General features: G+C 53.3%; 1 protein-coding gene across 1 annotated transcript; it reads left to right on the top strand.

Moving 5' to 3' along the window:
• Positions 1–6,173: 6,173 nt before the first annotated feature.
• On the top strand, positions 6,174–13,626 carry TCF15 (transcription factor 15). The gene is made up of 2 exons (XM_074969556.1): positions 6,174–6,876; positions 13,072–13,626. The coding sequence occupies exons 1-2, from the start codon at positions 6,400–6,402 to the stop codon at positions 13,144–13,146; spliced, it is 552 nt and encodes a 183-aa protein (XP_074825657.1). The 5' UTR covers positions 6,174–6,399; the 3' UTR covers positions 13,147–13,626.
• The last annotated feature ends 5,209 nt before the right edge of the window (positions 13,627–18,835 follow it).

The raw sequence follows: 18,835 nt of genomic DNA, 5'->3' as shown, positions 1-18,835 counted from the left end.
GAAAACATCCCTCTGCATCCCCCCTACCCTGGAAAGATCCCACCTCTGCTCTGCAGAGAGATGGAGGGGTGCCCCAGCTCAGCTTGTAACAACAGCCACCCCTTTCCACCGGACACACACCAAAGCCGGGAGTAAGGTAATCCCCCCAGCAGCAGCACCCAGCAGCTCGGTGAGCACCTCTTTCCTGGAGAAGTCCAGTCACAAAGAAGCCTAAAGATCATTGTGGTTCGTTAATCCAGAGCAAGAAAACATACATGCTGGCCCACCCTTCTGGGGCAAGGCTTCTCTGCCTTCTACCCACCACGCCCCCAGGTCGAGTCCCCTGGCACAACCATGCCCGCTGCTCTGCTCCAGTGATTTGCCAGGTCTTTCTTCTGCAGTTCACAGAATCATAGAAATGTAGGACTGGAAGGGACCTCAAGAGGTCATCAAGTTCAGCCCCCTGTGCTGAGGCAGGACCAAGTAAATCTACGCCTGACAGGCGTTTGTCCAACCTGTTCTTAAAAACCTGTAGTGATGACAGGGCTTCCACAACCTCCCTTGGAAGCCTGTTCCAGAACTTAACCACCCTAAGAGTTAGAAAGCTTTCCTAATACATAACCAAAATCTCCCTGGCTGCAGATTAAGCCCATTACTTCTTGTCCTGCCTTCAGTGGAAGTGGAGAACAACTGATCCCCGTCCTCTTTACACCAGCCCTTAACAGGTTTGAAAACTGTTATCAGGCACCCCCTTGGACTTCTTTTCTCAGGATTAAACATCCCCAGTTTTTGTAACTTTTCCTTTCTACATCAGGTTTTCTAAACCTTTTGTCATTGTTGTTGCTCTCTAGACTCTCTCCAGTCTGTCCACATCTTTTTCGAAAGCGTGGCACCCAGAATTGGACACAGTTCTCCAGCTGAGGCCTCACCAGGGCCGAGTAGAACAGGACAGTTACCTCCCATGTCTTACATATGACACTCCTATTAATACACCTCAGAATGATATTAGTTTTTTTTCACAACTGCATCACAGTGCTGACTCATTCAATTTGTGAGTGACTGTAACCCCCAGATCTTTTTCACAGTACGACCATCTAGCCAATTATTCCCCATTTTGTAGTTGTGCATTTGATTTTTCCTTCCTAAGTGTAGTCCTTTGCACTTGTCTTTATTGATTTTTCTCCTTGTTGATTTCAGACTAATTCTCCAATTTGTCACGGTCATTTTGTATTCTAATCCTGCCCTCCAAAATGCTAGCAATCCCTCCCATCTTGGTGTCATCCGCAAATTTTATAAGCATGCTCTCCACTCCATTAGCCACGTCATTCATGAAAATATTGAATAGTACCAGACCCGGGATTGACCCCTGAAGGACACCATTAGATATGCCCTCCCAGTCTGACAATGAACCATTAATAACTACTTTTTTAGTACAATCTTTGAGCCAGTTTTGCACCCACCTTATAGTCATTTAATCTAGACCACATTTCCCTAGTTTGTTTGTGAGAATGGCATGTGAGGCTGTATTGAAAGCCTTACAGAAATCAAGATATATCTCGTCTACTGCTTCCTGTTCCCCTCATCCACTAGTAACCTTATCAAAGAAGGAAATTAGGTTGATTTGACATGATTTGTTCTTGTCAAGCGCACATACACCCCATGCTGGTTATTCTTTATAACCTTATTATCCTCTGGGTGCTTACAAAGTGATTGTTTAATAATTTGGTCCAGTATCTTTCCCAGTGTTGAACTTAGGCTGACTGGTCTATAATTCCCCTGGTTCTCTTTGTTCCCCTTTTTAAAGATAGGAACTATGTTTGCCCTTCTCCAGTCCTGTGGGACTCACCCATCCTCCAGGAATTCTCGAAGATAATTGCTAACAGTTCCAAGATTGCTTCAGCTAGTTCCTTAAGTACCCTAGAATGAATTTCATCAGGCCCTGCCGACTTGAATACATCTAACTTATCTAAATGTTCTTTAGCCTGTTCTTTCCCTATTTTGGCTCATGTTCCTTCCCCCTTCTTGTTAATACTAATTGTGTTGAGTCTCTGGCCACCATCAAACCTCTTTAATGAAGATTGAAGCAAAATAGGCATTAAACATCTCAGCCTTCTTGACGTCATCCATTATTAGCTCTCTTTCCTCACTAAGTAGACCGCCTACAGTTTCCTTTGTTTTTCTGTAACTCCTAATGTATGTAAAGAACCTCTTATTTCCTTTTATGTCCCTTGCTAGGTGCAACTCATTTTGTGCCTTAGCTTTTCTGACGTTGTCCCTAATTACTCCTCCTTAGCAATATGTCCATGTTTTCACTTTTTGTAGGATTCCTTTTTGGTTTTCAGGTCATTAAAGAGCTCCTGATGGAGCCATATTGGCCTCACTTTTCTTCCTATCTTTCCTTCGCATCAGAATACAGTACTTTGCAGTTGTGCCTTTAATATTGCCATCTTGAGAAACTCCTGAGCTCCTTTTTCCCTTAGGTTTTTGTCCCATGGGACCTTACCTACCAATTCTCTGTTGAAGTCTGCTTTTTTTGAAGTCCATTGTCCTTATTCTGCTGCCCTCACTCCTTCCTTTCCTTAAAATCTTGAAATCTATCATTTAATGATGGTTTTCACCCAGGTTGTCTTCCTTCTTCAGGTTTTCAACCAGTTCCTCCCCGTTGGTCAGAATCAAGTCTCAGATGGCTGTCCCCCAGTTACTACCTCCCCCCAGTGCATTCCAAGAACTATGGGACTTTGTGTATCTTGCCATATTACTCTTCCAGCAGATGTCGGGGTAGTTAAAGCCCCCCGTTACTACTCGGGCTTGTGTTTTGGATATTTCTGTTACTTGTTTTAGAAAAGCCTCATCCACCTTCACTTCCTGATCTGATGGTCTGCATTAGACCTCTACCATGACATCACCCCTGTTTTTTTCCCCTTTTAGCTTTACCCAGAGACTTTCAACTGGTCTGTCTCTCACTTCGTGGTGGAGCTCAGGACAAGTGTATGCATTCTTGATGTATAATGCAGTGTCTGCTCACTTTTTACCCTGCCTGTCCTTCCTGAACAAGTTCTACCCCTCTATGCCAATATCAGAGTCCTGAGATTTATCCCACCAAGTCATAATTTAGCTTCGGGGCTCGTACTTCCTGTTTACTCCCCATTTGTGTGTAGACACAGAAGATGTTGAGCAGATTCCCTGACTGAGTTCCCTCTTCTTGTTCCTATGACCAGATTGTACTTTTCCGTGTCCTCCCAACATCTAGCTTTCCATTCAAGTTGTCTTTTCTATGTTTACCTAGGCCCGCCTTTGAACCTAGTTTAAATCCCTCCTCCCACTTACACCACCCGTGCAGCTGTGTATTCATCTCCAGAATGCCCATGTCCCTGCCTGGGCCCTTATCCTCCACCGGAAGGATGGATGAGAACAGAACCTGAGCCCCTGGCCCCTTCACCCTCAGTCCCAGAGCCCTGAAGTCACTGCTGAGCTGCTCAGGCTCAGACCTGACAGTATCATTACTGCCCACATGGAGGAGCAGCATGGGGTAGTGCTCAGAGGCGCTTGGCAACCTCTATGTGACATCTCAGACACAGGCCCCAGGCAGGCCACACCCCTCCTGGGACAGCATCTCAGGCTGGCAGATGGGGGCCTCCACGCTCCTCGGGAGGGAGACCCTTTCGTTCTAAAATCACAGCCTGGAGTTTCCAGCTGAGAAAACCAACCAACCAAAAAACAAAACTGGAGGCGGTTTCTGCATCATTTCATTTGTTTCTCTAACCTGCTCCAGCCACGCTGCCCCTCTCGCTAACGGGAGGGCTGGAAATCTGCCTGCTGCACAGGGACACTCTGCCCCATTTAAGGGGGTCTGTACATCGCACTTGCTTTGCTAAGGAGCCTTTGGTGAGGGAATTCTTGAGTAATCAGAGGGTTCTCCTTTAATAAATGCAACAGGCCACTTGTTGGTATCAAGACCCGTCTGTGTAAATACACGATTCTCTCTGTTTGGGGAGCAGGTTCCCCCTCTGTTTGTTTAAGCTGCCTTCCCGCTTTGACCTGCAGAGCTCATGGCACCCCAGGCCCTGGCGATCTCCGCTCAGCCTCGGGCCTCTGAGGAAGGGAAGCACAGGAAGCCTTCTGCCTGCTTTATTTGGCTGGCTTCCCCTCCTGCCTTCGCTCTCTGGGGCTCTGTGCTTGCAGGCAGAGGATGAGAGGAGGGACACTGGGGTGGCGGTGGGAAAAGAGAAAGGGAGAGTGAGACAGGAGTGAATAGCTCCGCCAAAGAGGAGCAGACAGGAAAGGAAATCTCCCGGCAATAATTCATTGGCTCAGGAAGCCAGTGATGGGCAAACACTCCCTGTGTGTCTAAGGGGCTGTTCTGATCTTTCAGAGCTGCAGCAGGCTTTGGCTAACCCTAGCGGGAGGGTTTCTTCTCTGCTAGGCCGCTGGTTTGCAGAGGGCCTGAGAGGAGCGGAATTGCTGAACCCCAAGTGAATTCAGAGGCTTTTGCTGCTCAGATCTCTCTCCACTTCTGGAAAAAAAAACTTCATTTTTTCCACTGCCGGCACACACCTTCCTCCTGGGGTGAGAGGAAATGCTCCTACTCAGCCATGCTCCAACCTAGCATTCAGAGAGCTTTATCTTAGCAAAAGCTGTTTTTTAACTAGGATGATTTATATGATTAATGGAAAACCCAGATCTAGGGGAGCAACTCACCGCTCCTCCAATCCCTGCCTCAGCCAGCAGGTATCACTGGAGGGGATGGTGTAGGAGCACTGGTGGTGTGAGCAGCTCCCAGCTACTCCGCTCTCAAGCCTGTCCCTGCGGAGCGCACGCCAGGGAATGAGCCCCTATGGGGGACTGAAAGCGACTCCATCACAGCCTCTCCCAGCAGCTGGCTTTACGGGAATGGGAGACGAGCGCTGTCCATAGAGGATCTTTAGCTTCTGCATTCACAGTGTGCAAGATTCCCCCAAGAGGAATCACTAGAGGTAGGCGCTGAAGGATTGCATTTTTATCGGGAAAGGGCGATAATCGTCAGTTTCACCAGGCACACACACACCAACAAACAGTATGTGCCTTGATGGTCATTGAAATGTGCAGCTCGGCCCCAGAAGAAACCTGCTGTTGAGAACTTATCGTAAGCTGAGTTGAGGCTCTCGACTCGGTATGTTTTGACATGTGATGCCGACACTGTGTGTGTTAACGGCTCTGAAGCTTGCACTTTTGGAACCTCAACATCTGCTGTCGTTAAATCATTTCTGTCTGACCCTCCCCCCACCCCACCCTCCATAATTTCTCGCAACTGTGAAAATTTAAAGCAATCGAAATAGGGAAAAAACGCTTAAACATAAACATGGATATTATCTGTCAGAATCATTACAAAATAGAAAGTGAATGCCAAGCCCAGCGATAGGCAGAAATACAGGGCTGCTGGCCCGGCGGAGGTCAAGGGTAAAGAAGGCCCAGCCCCTCCAGGAGGTGACCCAGGGCAGCGTTTGAAAGCTCAGCTCCTCTTCAGGAAAATGAAACCATCCCCACCACGTGCTACTAAAGCGCCCTGCCCATCTTAATGTCTACATCTTCTGTGCCCTCCACAAGCTAGTCCTTCAACCCTGCATGCCCCACGCTTGGGGAACGTGCAGCAGGGAGCAGTGCATAGCTGCTGGCTCTGTGGAAGCTCTTCTGGGGGTGCTAGACAGGTGCTGGCTGTGGGGGGCCTTGCAGCCTGCAGAGGGGGCAGGGTGGGCTGTGAAGTCGACTGGAGCTGCCTGTGTCTGTGTCAGGAGAAGTTAGTTCGGAAGCAGCATTTGCAGCAGCTCCCCAGCGGGCAGCAGATCTCTGATGTGCAGTAGCACTTCCCAGCACAGCCTGTGCCCAGCTGCAGCCTGTTTAGATTCATTGCGGTGTGCCGCCCCCTCAGGGCTCTGTTTGCAAGGTGTCTGCGCACAGTAAAAGGGCCCCCATCCTGATCCTTGTAAAGCACAGAATAGAAGCAGCGTCTGCTGGCTTTAAATTCTGGGGGCTGGGAGAGCACCACAGTCCTGTTGGCTGGATGGAAAAGTCCAAGGCAGCCCCATTGGCTGGCCAGGAATCTGCTCCTAGTTCCTAGCCCCTCCCAGGACTTATATAGAGAGATTCTTGTGAATCCCACTAGAGCAAACTGTACCACCCTCTCCGACTCGAAAGGGGAGAAGCTGGAGCAACAGCTGGGAAGACGTCAGGACCTGCAGCGGGGGTGGGGAGGGCTTCCTGCTTGTGTCCGTGCATTGCGAGCCCTTGAACGCCACCAGGGTGAGCCTCTGGAGTGAGCCCCTGGTGCTCCAGCGAGGAGCCAGGCTGCCTCTCAGAGCCCTTCCAGCCTGGAGTGCAGAGGTGTCTTGCTGCGGAAGGCTCCCAGAGAGCAGAGGGGCCCTGGGTCTGGGGGCAAACCCCACCATGGCATTCACCATGCTGAGACCCGTGGCAGCTCACATGCTGTACCCAGACCTCAGCATGCTCTCTGAGGACGAGGAGAACCGGAGCGAGAGCGATGCCTCGGACCAGTCCTACGGCTGCTATGAGGACCTGGAGACCAGGAGGAAGGTGGCCAGGAAGCCAGGCCAGGTGGTGATGGTGAAGCAGAGGCAGGCGGCTAACGCCCGGGAGAGGGACCGGACGCAGAGCGTCAACACGGCCTTCACCGCCCTGCGGACCCTCATCCCCACCGAGCCCATGGATAGGAAGCTGTCCAAGATTGAGACCCTCCGCCTGGCCTCGAGCTACATCTCCCACCTGGCCAACGTGCTGCTGCTCGGAGAGGGCTGCGAGGACGGGCAGCCCTGCTTCAGCACCATCTATGGCTCCAAGGGGGAGCTGGACAACAAACAGCCCCGCAGCATCTGCACCTTCTGCCTCAGCAACCAGAGGAAAGGGGTAAGTCCATCCTCCCAGCTGGGCGGCGCTGCCCCTGCTTGGCCAGCCACCAACAAACAGGATCCCTTTGAGAAGGGAGGCTGGAAAGGGAGCTCTGCATTTGGACTGGCAAAGGCCCTACGTAGGTACAGAGGGATGTCGCTGGGGTGCGTGTGGGACGGGAGGGTGCTGGGTTTCAGGTGTCAGGATGAATGTAAGCAGAGGTGTCAGGGGGACTCTGTGGGGAGTGCATGGCCGAGTGGCAGGAGGATATGAAGGGCGAAGGGGAAGAGGTGACAGCTGGCACAGACTGTCTGCAATCAGGACTGGCTGTAGTTCAGACTGAGCAGGATGCTTGTGCAGGTTGGGGTGTGCGGGCCTTCACTGAGGGGTAGCTGCTTTCGGCCAAATTCTGCCCTTCGCTACACGCACACAACTCCCGTGCAAATCCCCAGGCCAAACTCTACGCTCGGGGTAAATCCAGAGGAACTCAGCTGGAGTTATCCGTGGCACTCCAGATTCACAAGGGTACCTGTGAGAGCAACATCTGGCCCAATGAAATAATGCCCCGGGTACCTGTGCTTGTGTCGTGCCTTTCAGCTGAAGGTCTCAAAAGTGAGCAAATCTCATTAGTGCCCTTTTACAAATGGGGAAACTGAGGCACGGAGGGGTGCGGTGGTTCATCCTAGCTCACACACAGCGAGTCACTGAGGATTGGAACCTACTCCTGAGCTGCAGGACCAGGCTGCCTCCGCAGGCAGATCCAACGTACTAAATAGCTCCTGTATACTGAGCATATATGTAACATGCACTAGCTGGCCCATTAACGCTAGTTTAAATGCATAGTCAAGAGAATTTAGGGCTCTTAACTGGAAGTGTTCTTGCTCTGTCTTCCACCTGCCTTTTCTGCAAGCTGCAACCTTGCACAGCACACCTGCTCCGGAGGTTGTATTAGGGGGCGTCTCAGGAGCTTTGCCTTGACTCCTTGGCTGTCTCACTCTTCATGGAAACACTCTGCCCCTGGGCAGAGAAGCCGAGCAGAGAGACTCTAAAGTAGCACAGGCCCCTCCTGGGTGAGGCCTCCTGCAGACACCTTCTGTGCCGGTATCACGTAACTTGTTCTAGTTTCCATGTGTTTGGTTTAGATTAGAGCCAGGCCTGAGACCAAACTGTGGATGCATTATATTGAACCCCCTTCAGAGCCTGAGGGTGTCTGGGCCCTGGGATCAGACCAGCCCTTTGCAGGAATAAAATAGAGATGCCAATATTGTGTCTGGATGCAGCTTGATTCCCAGCTGCCCCCTCGCCCCAGGCTGCGGGGGTGATGCTTGCAGGGCTCCAATTTCACTGCATCTCACATTCTAAGTACTCTTTCACCAGGAGTTACCCCATTGCCATTTAGCTCGAGGGAGCTAACACCTTCGGAAAGGCAGATCTGGATACTTCCCAAATGTTTGTTCCTGGCTACGCACATTCAGGCTTTACCCTAGGGCCCAGCCTTCCTCCACTAATATCATAATGAGGGCCCTACCAAATTCACGGTCCGTTTTGGTCAATTTCATGGTCATGGGATTTTAAAAATCATAAATTTCACGATTTCAGCTATTTAAATATGAAATGTCACGGTGTTGTAATTGTAGGGGACCTGACCCAAAAAGGAGTTGTGCGGGGGTCACAAGGTTATTGGGGGGGGGCTGCAGTATTTCTGCGCTGCTGCTGGTGATGGCGCTGCCTTCAGAGCTGGGCAGCTGGAGAGCGCCGGCTGCGGGCCGGGATCCCAGCTCTGAAGGCAGAGTCACCGCCAGCAGCAGCTCAGAAGGAAGGATGGCACGGTATGGCACTGCCACCCTTACTTCTGTGCTGCTGCCTGCAGAGCTGGGCCCTCAGTCAGCACCCGCCACTCTCCGGCCGCCCAGCTCTGAAGGCAGCACAGAAGTAAGGGTGGCAATACTGCAACCCCCCTAAAATAACCTTGTGACCCCCACCGTGACCCAACTCCCTTTTGGCTCAGGACCCCCAGTTTGAGAAACGCTGGTGTCCCCCCCGTGAAATCTGGTCTTTTGTGTGCTTTTACCCTATACTCTACAGATTTCACGGGGGAAGACCAGATTTCACAGTCTGTGATGCATTTTTCATGGTAGGGCCCTAATCATAATCTTCTGCCTGTGACATCATAACCTTCGGCACGGCAACCAGCTGTGAGGTCACAAACAGGATGGTGGCATAATGTGGGGAATAAAGAGCAGGACGAGATAAACTGGAAAGAGACAGAAATCTTGGGCCTAACCCATAGTTTCCACTCAGTCCCAGCTCCCAGAAATCAGAGGGAGGTCACTGCAGTCAGGCCCTCAGGATCTGGCCGCTGCTGCAGCTCTGTCCTGAATGGTGCAGAAGGAGAGGAGCGAAACACCGAGCTAGGAGAGTAGCCGCTTCATTGTCTCCACCCTCTGTAGACTGTCTCCTGGGAAAGCTGCCGTATGGTTCAAGCCGGTGCTGGGTGGGGACTGGGAGTCCAGAGTGCCTAAATGCAATGCTCATCTGGGCAAGCTCTCTGGATGCACTCGATAACCATCTGCACTCTGCCCGGCATGCACACGCTGACCCCAGCGCTCACACACTGCTCCGTCCCTACACGTAGTCTCCCGGTCAGACAGCCCTTCTGCACATCAAACCGGATACATGGGGCTGGAGCCTCCTCCTACTTATCCCAGCTTTACCCCGGTGTGACTCCACGGGCTGCAGCAGGCTTCTCCTGACCTACACACTGACCAGGCACTCTCACACCCACAATCCTCCCTGAGATTTGTCTCCAGTTTCTCTCCCTTTATTTCCCACCTCCTGTCTCTTCCCCCATCTGCTTGTCCATCTCTCTGGCTATTGAAGTATTTGAGCTGATGGGTTTAAAAAACACAACAGATGCTCAGGAGAGACCACTTCCCACCTGCCCGTGCACTGTGCACCCCCAACATTTGGGCCTGTACCTGAATGGCAGACCCAGGCCCGGCCCCCTTGTCGGTGCTCTGCACCTCAGCTGTTCTCAGTGGCCCAGGGACTCAGGCATGAGAAAAAGGGAGACCAGGCCTCAACCCTTTTGGAAACTTGCCCATAACCTCTGAGGCCCGAGACGATAACCAAAAAGCCCTCTCACCCCCTTGCGCAGCTGGCAGGGAGGGGGCAGGCCGGAGATAACTATTCAGCTATCGATGGAAGCCACCTTTAGGACCATCTCTCCCTCCCAAGGCAGGATTGTTCCCCACAGAACATTTACTAGTGCTGGGGCAAGCCTAGCTTTAAACGTCCCAAGCAATGGAGCTTCCACCACGTCTATAGCCAGATAGACCTCCCCCGTCAGGAAGCTTCCTCCCTATCTGCACTTCCTCCCGCTGCTCCGAGCCCTAAGGAAGGAGATTTTAGTGCTCTAAGAGCTGATCCATGAGCTCTGGCACGGAGAGTCGCAGCAAGGCCTAAGTACCAGCCTGTGGGAACAAGGGCACTGTCTCTAAATGGGAAACAAGCATCTGCAGCAGTTGGGGTTTCTTTCCCACAGCAAAGACGCAGAGGAAGGGACTTGTTCAGCAGGTCACTGGAAAGCTGGGACTAGAGCCCAGGCTGCGGGATTCCCATATGCCCTAGCCACAGGACTTCACTGCTACCTCTCGCTAGCCATGCTGGTCAGGGCCAGGTCTTTGTTGGGGGTGCCGTCAGCGGACTCTGGAATGTGCGGGGTTATTGAATGTACTGTAGATCCAAACAGAGACCAGCAGTGACCTGGGGTTGTATGGGCTCAGGAGTACAGAGGCTTCGTGTGCTGACCCTTTGCCCCAGAGACCTGGACTCAAATCCTGGCTCAGGTAACCAGTGAAAATGACTCTTCTGGCCTCCAGCGAGCCCGCTCTCTTCATGGCAAAGTCCCCCTGACACGCGAGGGTGGCTGAGAGGCTGCGGGAGCACAGGGAGGCTGCATCACCAGAGCTTTGAGGGGTCCTGGCCCAAAAGGAGGGCGGCTACAGATCAGGATTGGGGCAGGGCTGGATGAGCCGGGAGAGCTGCAGGGCCCAGCTGAGATGCACAGGTTAAGCCTGGGGCTGGGGAGTGGTTGGGGTGGGAGGAGCTGGTACAACACCATCAGTGCTGGCTTGAGCCTGGCAGAGGGGATCAGCCTCAATGTAACGGGCACCAAATGCCCTGCACAGGGGAAGGCAGAACCTGTTGTCACATCTCCGTGGAGTGTTCCTAGCCGATTCCCACAGCACACGGGGACCCCAGGGTAGGTCATGTGTTACCATGGTAATCAGGAGGGCAAGGCCCCTGCCTAGAGCCAACCCAGGTCCCTCTCTGCATGGCGTTGTGGGTGGAAGTTCAGTCCCGGGGGTTACTTTCCTGGACATTGGCATCTACTCGCGGTACCTGCTGGGACTTCTGCCTGTTGCAGGCCCTGCCCCCCATTCTCACGCTCCTGAGACAGGCTAAGGAACACAAAGTATCTGCAAGCCCCAGACGAGAGGGTCTGGGCTGGGACTGCACCCGCTAGGGGTGGCAGAGTAGGACACCGCATTCTGGTTAGTGCAAACCGCTCCTCTGGGAGGGTAGGAGCCGCTCCGGGGTCATTGTCCCCAGAGATTCCAGGCCTCTCTAAATGGGCCGTGGGGACGCCTTGGATGGTTGTAGTGGCTCCCTGGGGGCCAAGGGCCAGGGCACAGTCAGATGGGAAGATCCCATTGCACTTTCAAGAAAAGCAGAAATTTGTTCCTTAGCCAAAGTGTCCGCTCCTGCCGCCCTAGGCTGCATGGTGGCTTGTGATGTGCTCTGGCACCCTTGTGAGGAGAGGCTCTCAAGGGGCTGTTTTCCTGGCGAGTGGCTATCTCTCCTGCAGCCTGCTCTGGCACGTACTAGTCAGGATAAACCTCCCTGATCCCCGTACTCGTGGGTCAGTCCCAGGTTGGTTTTCCCCAAGGGGCTTCACTTCAAGAGATGAGGGAATAAATGTAACTCCAAAAAGATTTAAGAGCAAAATTCCCAGCTAGTGAGTCCCCAGGAAAGAGACCGGGAATTTCCTCACTTTCCAACGTAGGGACTCATCAGGAGACAGTCAGTAGCCAGGGAGTTTTGAGAGAGAACTGTGCTTCGTAAGGTTCCACCTCTAGAGTTTAGATGTCACGTTGACCTTGATAGCTAATCCCTGGGCACCTGCAGAACATCACACCGGATCCCGTCCTCCTGGCCATACCTAGAACAAGCGAGACGTCAGCATGCCAGCTCCAGCCCAGCTCGGTCTCCTGGCCTTTCCCTGTCTTTCAGACCCACCCCTTCATCGCAGTTACAGAACTTGCAAATCTATCTTCCCTGTCTTCCCTGCCCTGGCTATTTGGCCGTTCTGCCACCTGCTCTTCTGTCATCCAATCACAAGGCAGAGTACTAGGAAAGTCACAGCACCGTATTGCAGCCAGACCTCCCTCTGGAGCTTGGAAACATGACAAGACGACATGGCCAAGTTCAGCCTGTCACTCTCAGGGCTCTAGTGCTTGGGGCTTGGAATTTCCACCACGCCCTTCCTTTGCAAACACCCCCCCTCCCGTTACAGAGAGGTGGGGACGCACACCTCTAGTCTGGCTCTCCAGGACTGCCCCAGATGAACTATGGAGAGGCATAACCTATTCCAAGTGGAGGAATAGCCCCAAAGGAGGCCCATCCCTGAGTGACGCTAGCACAGGTCTTGTTAGCAGAGTCACGGGGGACGGTCGCACAGCCATCCCAGATGGAGTGTGGTGTATCTTGCCTCCTCCAAAACAATCTGTGGGGCCATGGCTGCACAGCTCTGTCTGTTGCAAGAGCCCAGATGAGTGGAAGGAGCTCCGAGAAAGGGGTGGATCCCACCATGACCGTGCCATCCCCTAAGCGCATTAGTAGGGTTTTCGTCAGGCGAAGTCCCCAGCAAAGTCATGTAGAAATGAGTGAGGACTTCCTGCTCTGGTCCATTGTGCTCCTATGAAGAGTTAACAAGGCAGCAACACCAGCTACCACAGCCCACAGCAAACTCTGTGGGAGGATTTTCCTGTTCCCCTGTGTGTTTCTAACCCCCAGCCCAAGATGCAACCATCTCTGGGCTTTTCTCTGCCTCCTGCTAAAACAGTTGCTCAGGGCACAGTCCAGCTGTCTGGAGGCACAGGAATGCAGTGTGAGCATCGTGTCTCCAGCTTTCCCCTTCCTTTCTTGCAGGGCAGCCGGAGGGAGCTTGCAGGCAACTGCCTGAAGGCGCGAGGGGTGAACCCAATGCGGGTGCCGCGGAGATGAGCCCGAGCTGCGGGAGCATCTGCCTGAGGAGCCAGGCCAGGTGGCCGAACCCCAGAACACATGAGCTTGATATTCAAGACCAGGGTGGGGGAAGGAGCATGGGACCCCTGGAGCTCAAGGAAAGGAAAGCCTATGTGAAATGAGCCCACACTCAAAGGACTACACGGAGACACAGGGGGCTGGGGCTGCACCGACTTGGACTGAAAGGCAGGACGATGCTCTAGATGCAAATAAGGGAGAGAGAGAGAGTGACCGCTCCTCTGCCATCCACTGTGCCTTCCCTCACGGCCAGCAGGAGCCCAGGGCAGCAGGGCTCACTGACCCCTGGAAGGGGATGTTGGCCCAGTGGCTGCAGGACAGAGGAGCGAGCAAGGGCGAGAGTGTAAAATATTGTTCAGTGGTTAGTTTCGATACAGAGCTTTATGAGAGTTAAGATTATTGCAGGTCTCCATGGTCACTATTTTTTTTTTTCATATTCAGCAGGTTTGAAAATAAAGTTATTTTTTTGATCATTTGGTGGCTCTTTTTTCATTGTTTCCCCCTCAGTTATGCTCAGGACACACAGCTCCAGTCAGAGGTAGAGGGCTGGGAGTCTCTCCGTTGATGGGGCTGACAGCAGACTGGCTGTGCTTTCCCCAGGGGCCTTTTGCTTCTGCTCTGGAGGTCTTGATCTGGTGCCTTACTGGCCCAAACTGGTCTGGTCAGCAGTGTGTGTCTGCTGAGAACCGCGGCTGGCTGTGGTAATGCAGAAACCCTGGTACTACAGCAGTCATTCTATGTGCTGCCATGAATCATCATGTCACATGGGCTTCGGTTAGTAGCTGATGGCCCCGGCTCAGCACTGCCAGAGTGCGGGAGGAAGGAGGATCATGGGAAAGGTACGAAGATACAGGGGTAACTCACTGAGTCCAGTGAGCTCATGACTCATTTGCTGTCGGACACAGCTGTGGAGTAGGGCAGCCTGGGAGTCACTTCCCAAGCACACAGGATTCCCTTTTATAGAACAGACACTTCAAGGGTTCCCACACCAGGGACAGCTCTGACCTCTGGGATCCTCCAGCCCAGCTCAGTCCCCAGCAAGAGAGATGCAAGGTCTCTCCAGTCGGACAGATGCAGGAGCTGGTCAGCTGGCTCAGAGTCACTGGGGATGATCGACGAGAGCTGGAGCTAAGGGGATGCCAGGAGACAGCGGTTCCTCAAGGGTCCACAGGCAAAGCAGTGTGAGGAAGGCCCCAGGCACTGAGCCCCATTCACCTTAGAATGGACAGATCCCTTTCTTTCACCACTGGGATGAGGAAGGCATTTCCTCCCTGTACACACCCCAAGGGGCGGAGGGTTGGGGAGACCCCCCAGTTCATACACATAGTCCTGCCATGCTGATGTTTCACTCACTCTGGCTCATGCATTTTCCCTCCCCGATAACCTCTGTAAATGCAGCTGCACCTTTGCCACCTCGAAGCCCACCTGAGGTGCAATGCCAGGGAGAGCAGGCGAAACAGCAGCATCCCCCTCCTCCCTGCCTCCATCTCCTAGAGCCAGAGAAAGGGGGGAGCTTGGACTGGTCCACAGGCAGCACCCTCCTGGCTGCCTGCTCTCTAGAGACGTCTCCCTCCCAGCTCCCTTCCCCCAGGATTTGATTTATGTAGTGACAGCCCGGCACAGCTGTGAGAGCAAGTCCCCGCCAGGGACAGGGTGGGTGGGGAGATGCTTGTTCTCAGCGTATCTAATCTGTACCAGACCCCAATAAACAGCCGTGAGATTCTCTAAACATTTCTGGGACACAGAATCCCCGGCCTTGGGTTTATTGGGGGGCCAGGGAGGCGGGGGGCTTGTGTTCTCTAAACAGCCATAGCTAGACAGTTAAAGGAAGATATCGTTTTCCTTGGAAGGACTGAGGTCTGCAGCTCATGGCCAAGCCCAGAGCTGGTATCGCAGCTTCCCAGAGGAGTCACAGCTACTGACTGTAGCCTGGGAGTTCGCATCCCAGCTGTGCTGCTGGATTTGCTACTACGCACCCCGGGCGAGGGGTGTTGCTGCTTTGCTGCTCGCTGGCTCCAGCGCTGGGAGTGTGGATCCCAACAGCACTAGCATTGCTAGTGCATGGCTCCTGGTGCACTCCAAGGCTGGGAGCCTGAACTGGGCACACGCCCCTCCCAGTGCTGCTAACATGGCAAGCGCAAGACCGCAACATGCCACTGTTGCAGGGGAGTCCAGCAGGGAAGGGGTTAAACCAGGCCCACGCTGGTTTGCCGTGGAAAGGGGATCTGGCCGAGCATGCTTTCTGTGGAGGCCCATAATAGCCTCTTCCTCCCAAACCCCGGGCGTGTTCTTCTCATCCCAGCTTGGTGCTGCCTGGAGATGCCGCTCTCTCTGCCTGCCTATCTCGCCCTCGCTCTCCCTTGCCCTCTTCCCGATCTCGGACACCCTTGGAATGGCTCCTGGCTGCTTTCTCTGAGACAGGAAGGTGTCCCCGAGTCTCAGGAAGGAAAAACACTCAGTGCTGAACCCACAAAGACCGTCTCTGAGGGGCTGAGGCTGGATGGGCTCCAAGCCTGACATCACCTGGGAACTGGAACCCGAACTGCAGCTGCACTTTGCTCCTCTGGTTTTTTTTTCCCCTGTAACTTGTGTTTTTAAGCATTCTTTTTATAGCACTTCTCTTTTCCCTCCCAAATACTTCAGTTTCTGAGATTTTAACCCTGAAGGGCCAAAGACTCTGGAATGCAGAGGGGCTGGGGCGTTGTCTTTTCCCCCAGGGGCCATGGCTCTGTCAAATCCCCTGTTACACTGTGTGTGCCCTGGGCGCCAGAGGAAGCCGGGATGATATGCAGAGGGGTTTGTTCCAGCAGGGAGAATGGTGGGTAAGCGCTCCATGAACGTAAGGGGAACGGTAGCCAAGCAGGTCACACCAGGGTCCAGCAGCACGACAGAGGTTTGCTCAACCTACTGGGCTTGGCGGGAGGTTCCCGGCTGGGCTGCCCCTCAGGAGGGCAGCACAGTGTGGCAAAGATGCAGCGTTTGATGCTGGACTCAGCGTTGACCCAACATACAGGGGGAAACAAACATGGCGTGGGCTGGATTCTCCACTGCCACGTGCCCCTTGCTGCAGTCCCTTTGGGCCCGACTTGTCCTAGTGCCACGTCATCGTCGTGGGGGCCAGAACTCCAGGGACAAGTTCAGCCTGGTGCCATGTGGGAAGTCAGTGCAGAAACCGAGCCCCAGACCGTGACGTGATCGCTCACAGGGGGAGAGTGCCTGGAACAGGGGGACCGGAGTCAAAGCGAAACTCAATGTTATGGGGGCGGGGCAGGGGGGAAGAGACAGGGCTCCAGAGCAGGAGGAAGTGACTAAATCTGATCTGGATGAGCAACTCTGCAAAACCCAGGACTGTGGGTGTTGAACCAGACCCTTGAGTTTGTGCCGCCTCTGTCTGTGAACTGAAGACCCAGGGCCTGATTCTGTGCTCACTTACAATGGTGCAAATCAGGAGTCAACCGTTACCCTTGGATATAATCAGGGTAAGTGAAAGGAGGTTCAGGCCTATGACACTAGACTGATTTACAAGGTGCCCTTTGTTTAAACACCTGGCTGCTGTTTCCTAGTACCTATTGTCCCTTGGCTCCTTGTCAGAGCATGGCTCTGTGATAATGAACACACAGAACATACCATGAGGTCACTTATCAGAGCAGCAGTTCTGCGATCGATAGGTATATAGAAAATGTATCCAGAAATGTCCCTTTTCTTGTGTAAAAACCCCAGAGTCACAGCCCATCCCAGAGTCACAACCCGCCACAGATCACCCCAGAGTCACAGCCCGTCCTGGAGTCACAACCCATCCCAAAGTGCAGAGGGACAAAAGCCCAGTTTACAAGCTGAAGGCAGAATGACACTGCAAGGACACCCCCTACCCCCCGCCCTGCCCCACACCAAGGCAGCTGATAAGTGCAGAGTACTGTCTGGGAGTCATCCAGAAATAAAAGCCAGAAGGGTTGCAATTTCACGTTTTCCTAGGCAGCAAGCCAAGACTCCATCTAGCAGCAGATCAGCCACAGCCAGTCTCTTCTTCAGGTAGGTTTAACTCATCAAGGGACTACATTCATCACACCAGCTGAACCTGCCTCATGGGGTTCGACTTTAACCTTAACTCCTGCTCTGCCCCTGGGAAAGTAAGCCTCTGCAAAAAGCCCACAGGCAGCCAGTGCAAATCAGGGGGCCCCAGCCGCATGGGCCCACAGCGGGAGACTCCACTCGGAGTGGGAGGGACCCGCTGCCATTTGCACTAGCTGCCCTCTCCGCAGATCTCAGCGGCAGCCCCAAGCAGAGGGTGTTACAGCTCCCTGCTCTCCAGGTTAGAAGGGCCCTGCCTTCCCTCCTCATGCCCTGAGTGTGGCTTTGCTGGGCCCTGATCTCCATTCCTTGCCAGTCTCCTACCAGCGCAGACAGTGCCATCTCTTTACCCTCCATGAAGTCCCCTTCGCCGGTGCTCCCCTCGTGCCCCTGGCCTCCGGGCGGGGTCTGTGTGGGCTGGGAGCAGTCTGGCTGTGGCGCCTTTGGTCGTTAAGGTGATTGGTGGCTCCAATCTATGTCGTAAGTGCCTGGAGCCTTGGACGGGTGTTTTTAAATGGCGGTGGAGACCTCTAAGTAGATCAATGACCTCACACTCTCCCTTGTCTGTTACTGTCACGTGCCCCATCTTCACCGCCCCACGCCAGGCTCCATTCCGGCCCACAGCCCCCTCGCATCGCCTTTCTCCCTGATCCCCACTTCGTGTGTCCCGCTCCTGGCTCCCCGCAAAGGAAAACAAGCCTGTGCTGTCCCTTCCCCCGCGGGCTTAGGGCGGACGATGGAGTGCTGCAGGGACAGGGAAAGACCGGGGTTCATATTTCTGGTGCATTCACCCTGGCAACTCGTGCAACTCTCACCAATGTGCTCTGTCCATCTGGCGCTCTCTCTGGCATCGCCCCATCTTCCCTTCCATCCTTTATGCCCCCCTTGCCCCTCCCCAGCACTATAACTCCTCTATCCCCCAAGTGTAATTTTAGCCCCAAAGGCTGTAGTGTTGTCGCATTACTCTGTAGTTTGCCGCAGAAAAATTAATCCTGAAACTGAACCTATAGAGCCTATGGAATAAATTCTCCTAGCGGGACAGACTCGCTGAAGTGGGTTTCCTGGCCGGGTTTCCTTCATTGTGAGTATTTATCTCATATCATGTCCCACGTTTAGGCCTGGCCCATGGGAGGCTTGATCTCCCCCATCCGCACGCACAGTTCCTGGCCAGGCTGGTCCTATATTTCTTTGTATCTCTACATTTTTTTGCACTGAGAAAGGGCTTTTCATCTAAGGGTCCTAAAATGCTTTGCATCGGGGGGTAGGTGTAAATTATTATTATTGTTTTAAAGATGGGGAAATTAAAGTTTGGTTTTTTCCTGTCTCCTTGTGAGTGCGTGTACAGTGCACCGACTACGTGTCTATACTGTCTCTATGAATGACTCTGTATATTTCAAGTAGATCTGTATTCTGCATCCCACAGTCACAGCCACTCTGCTTCCCGGGCCCCTTTATCTCTCACTCCTTCTCGCTGGCCCCTCTTTCCCTCCTGATATTTGCCTCCCCCTTATTTCCTTCATCTCTCTCCCTTAATCCCCAGTAGGGACAGGGTGTGAAACTTACTGCACGGGGTGAAAAGCAG

Source organism: Natator depressus, chromosome 13 (assembly GCF_965152275.1).
Source record: "Natator depressus isolate rNatDep1 chromosome 13, rNatDep2.hap1, whole genome shotgun sequence".
NCBI lineage: Eukaryota > Metazoa > Chordata > Testudines > Cheloniidae > Natator > Natator depressus.
The sequence above is the reverse complement of the archived record's forward strand: the minus strand, read 5'-3'. Positions and strand labels throughout refer to the sequence as shown.

Coding starts and splice junctions, on each gene's coding strand:
- TCF15 (XM_074969556.1), top strand. CDS start 6,400: ATGGCATTCACCATGCTGAGACCCGTGGCAGCTCACATGCTGTACCCA. Junction 6,877..13,071: donor TCAGCAACCAGAGGAAAGGG/GTAAGTCCATCC, acceptor CCTTTCTTGCAG/GGCAGCCGGAGGGAGCTTGC.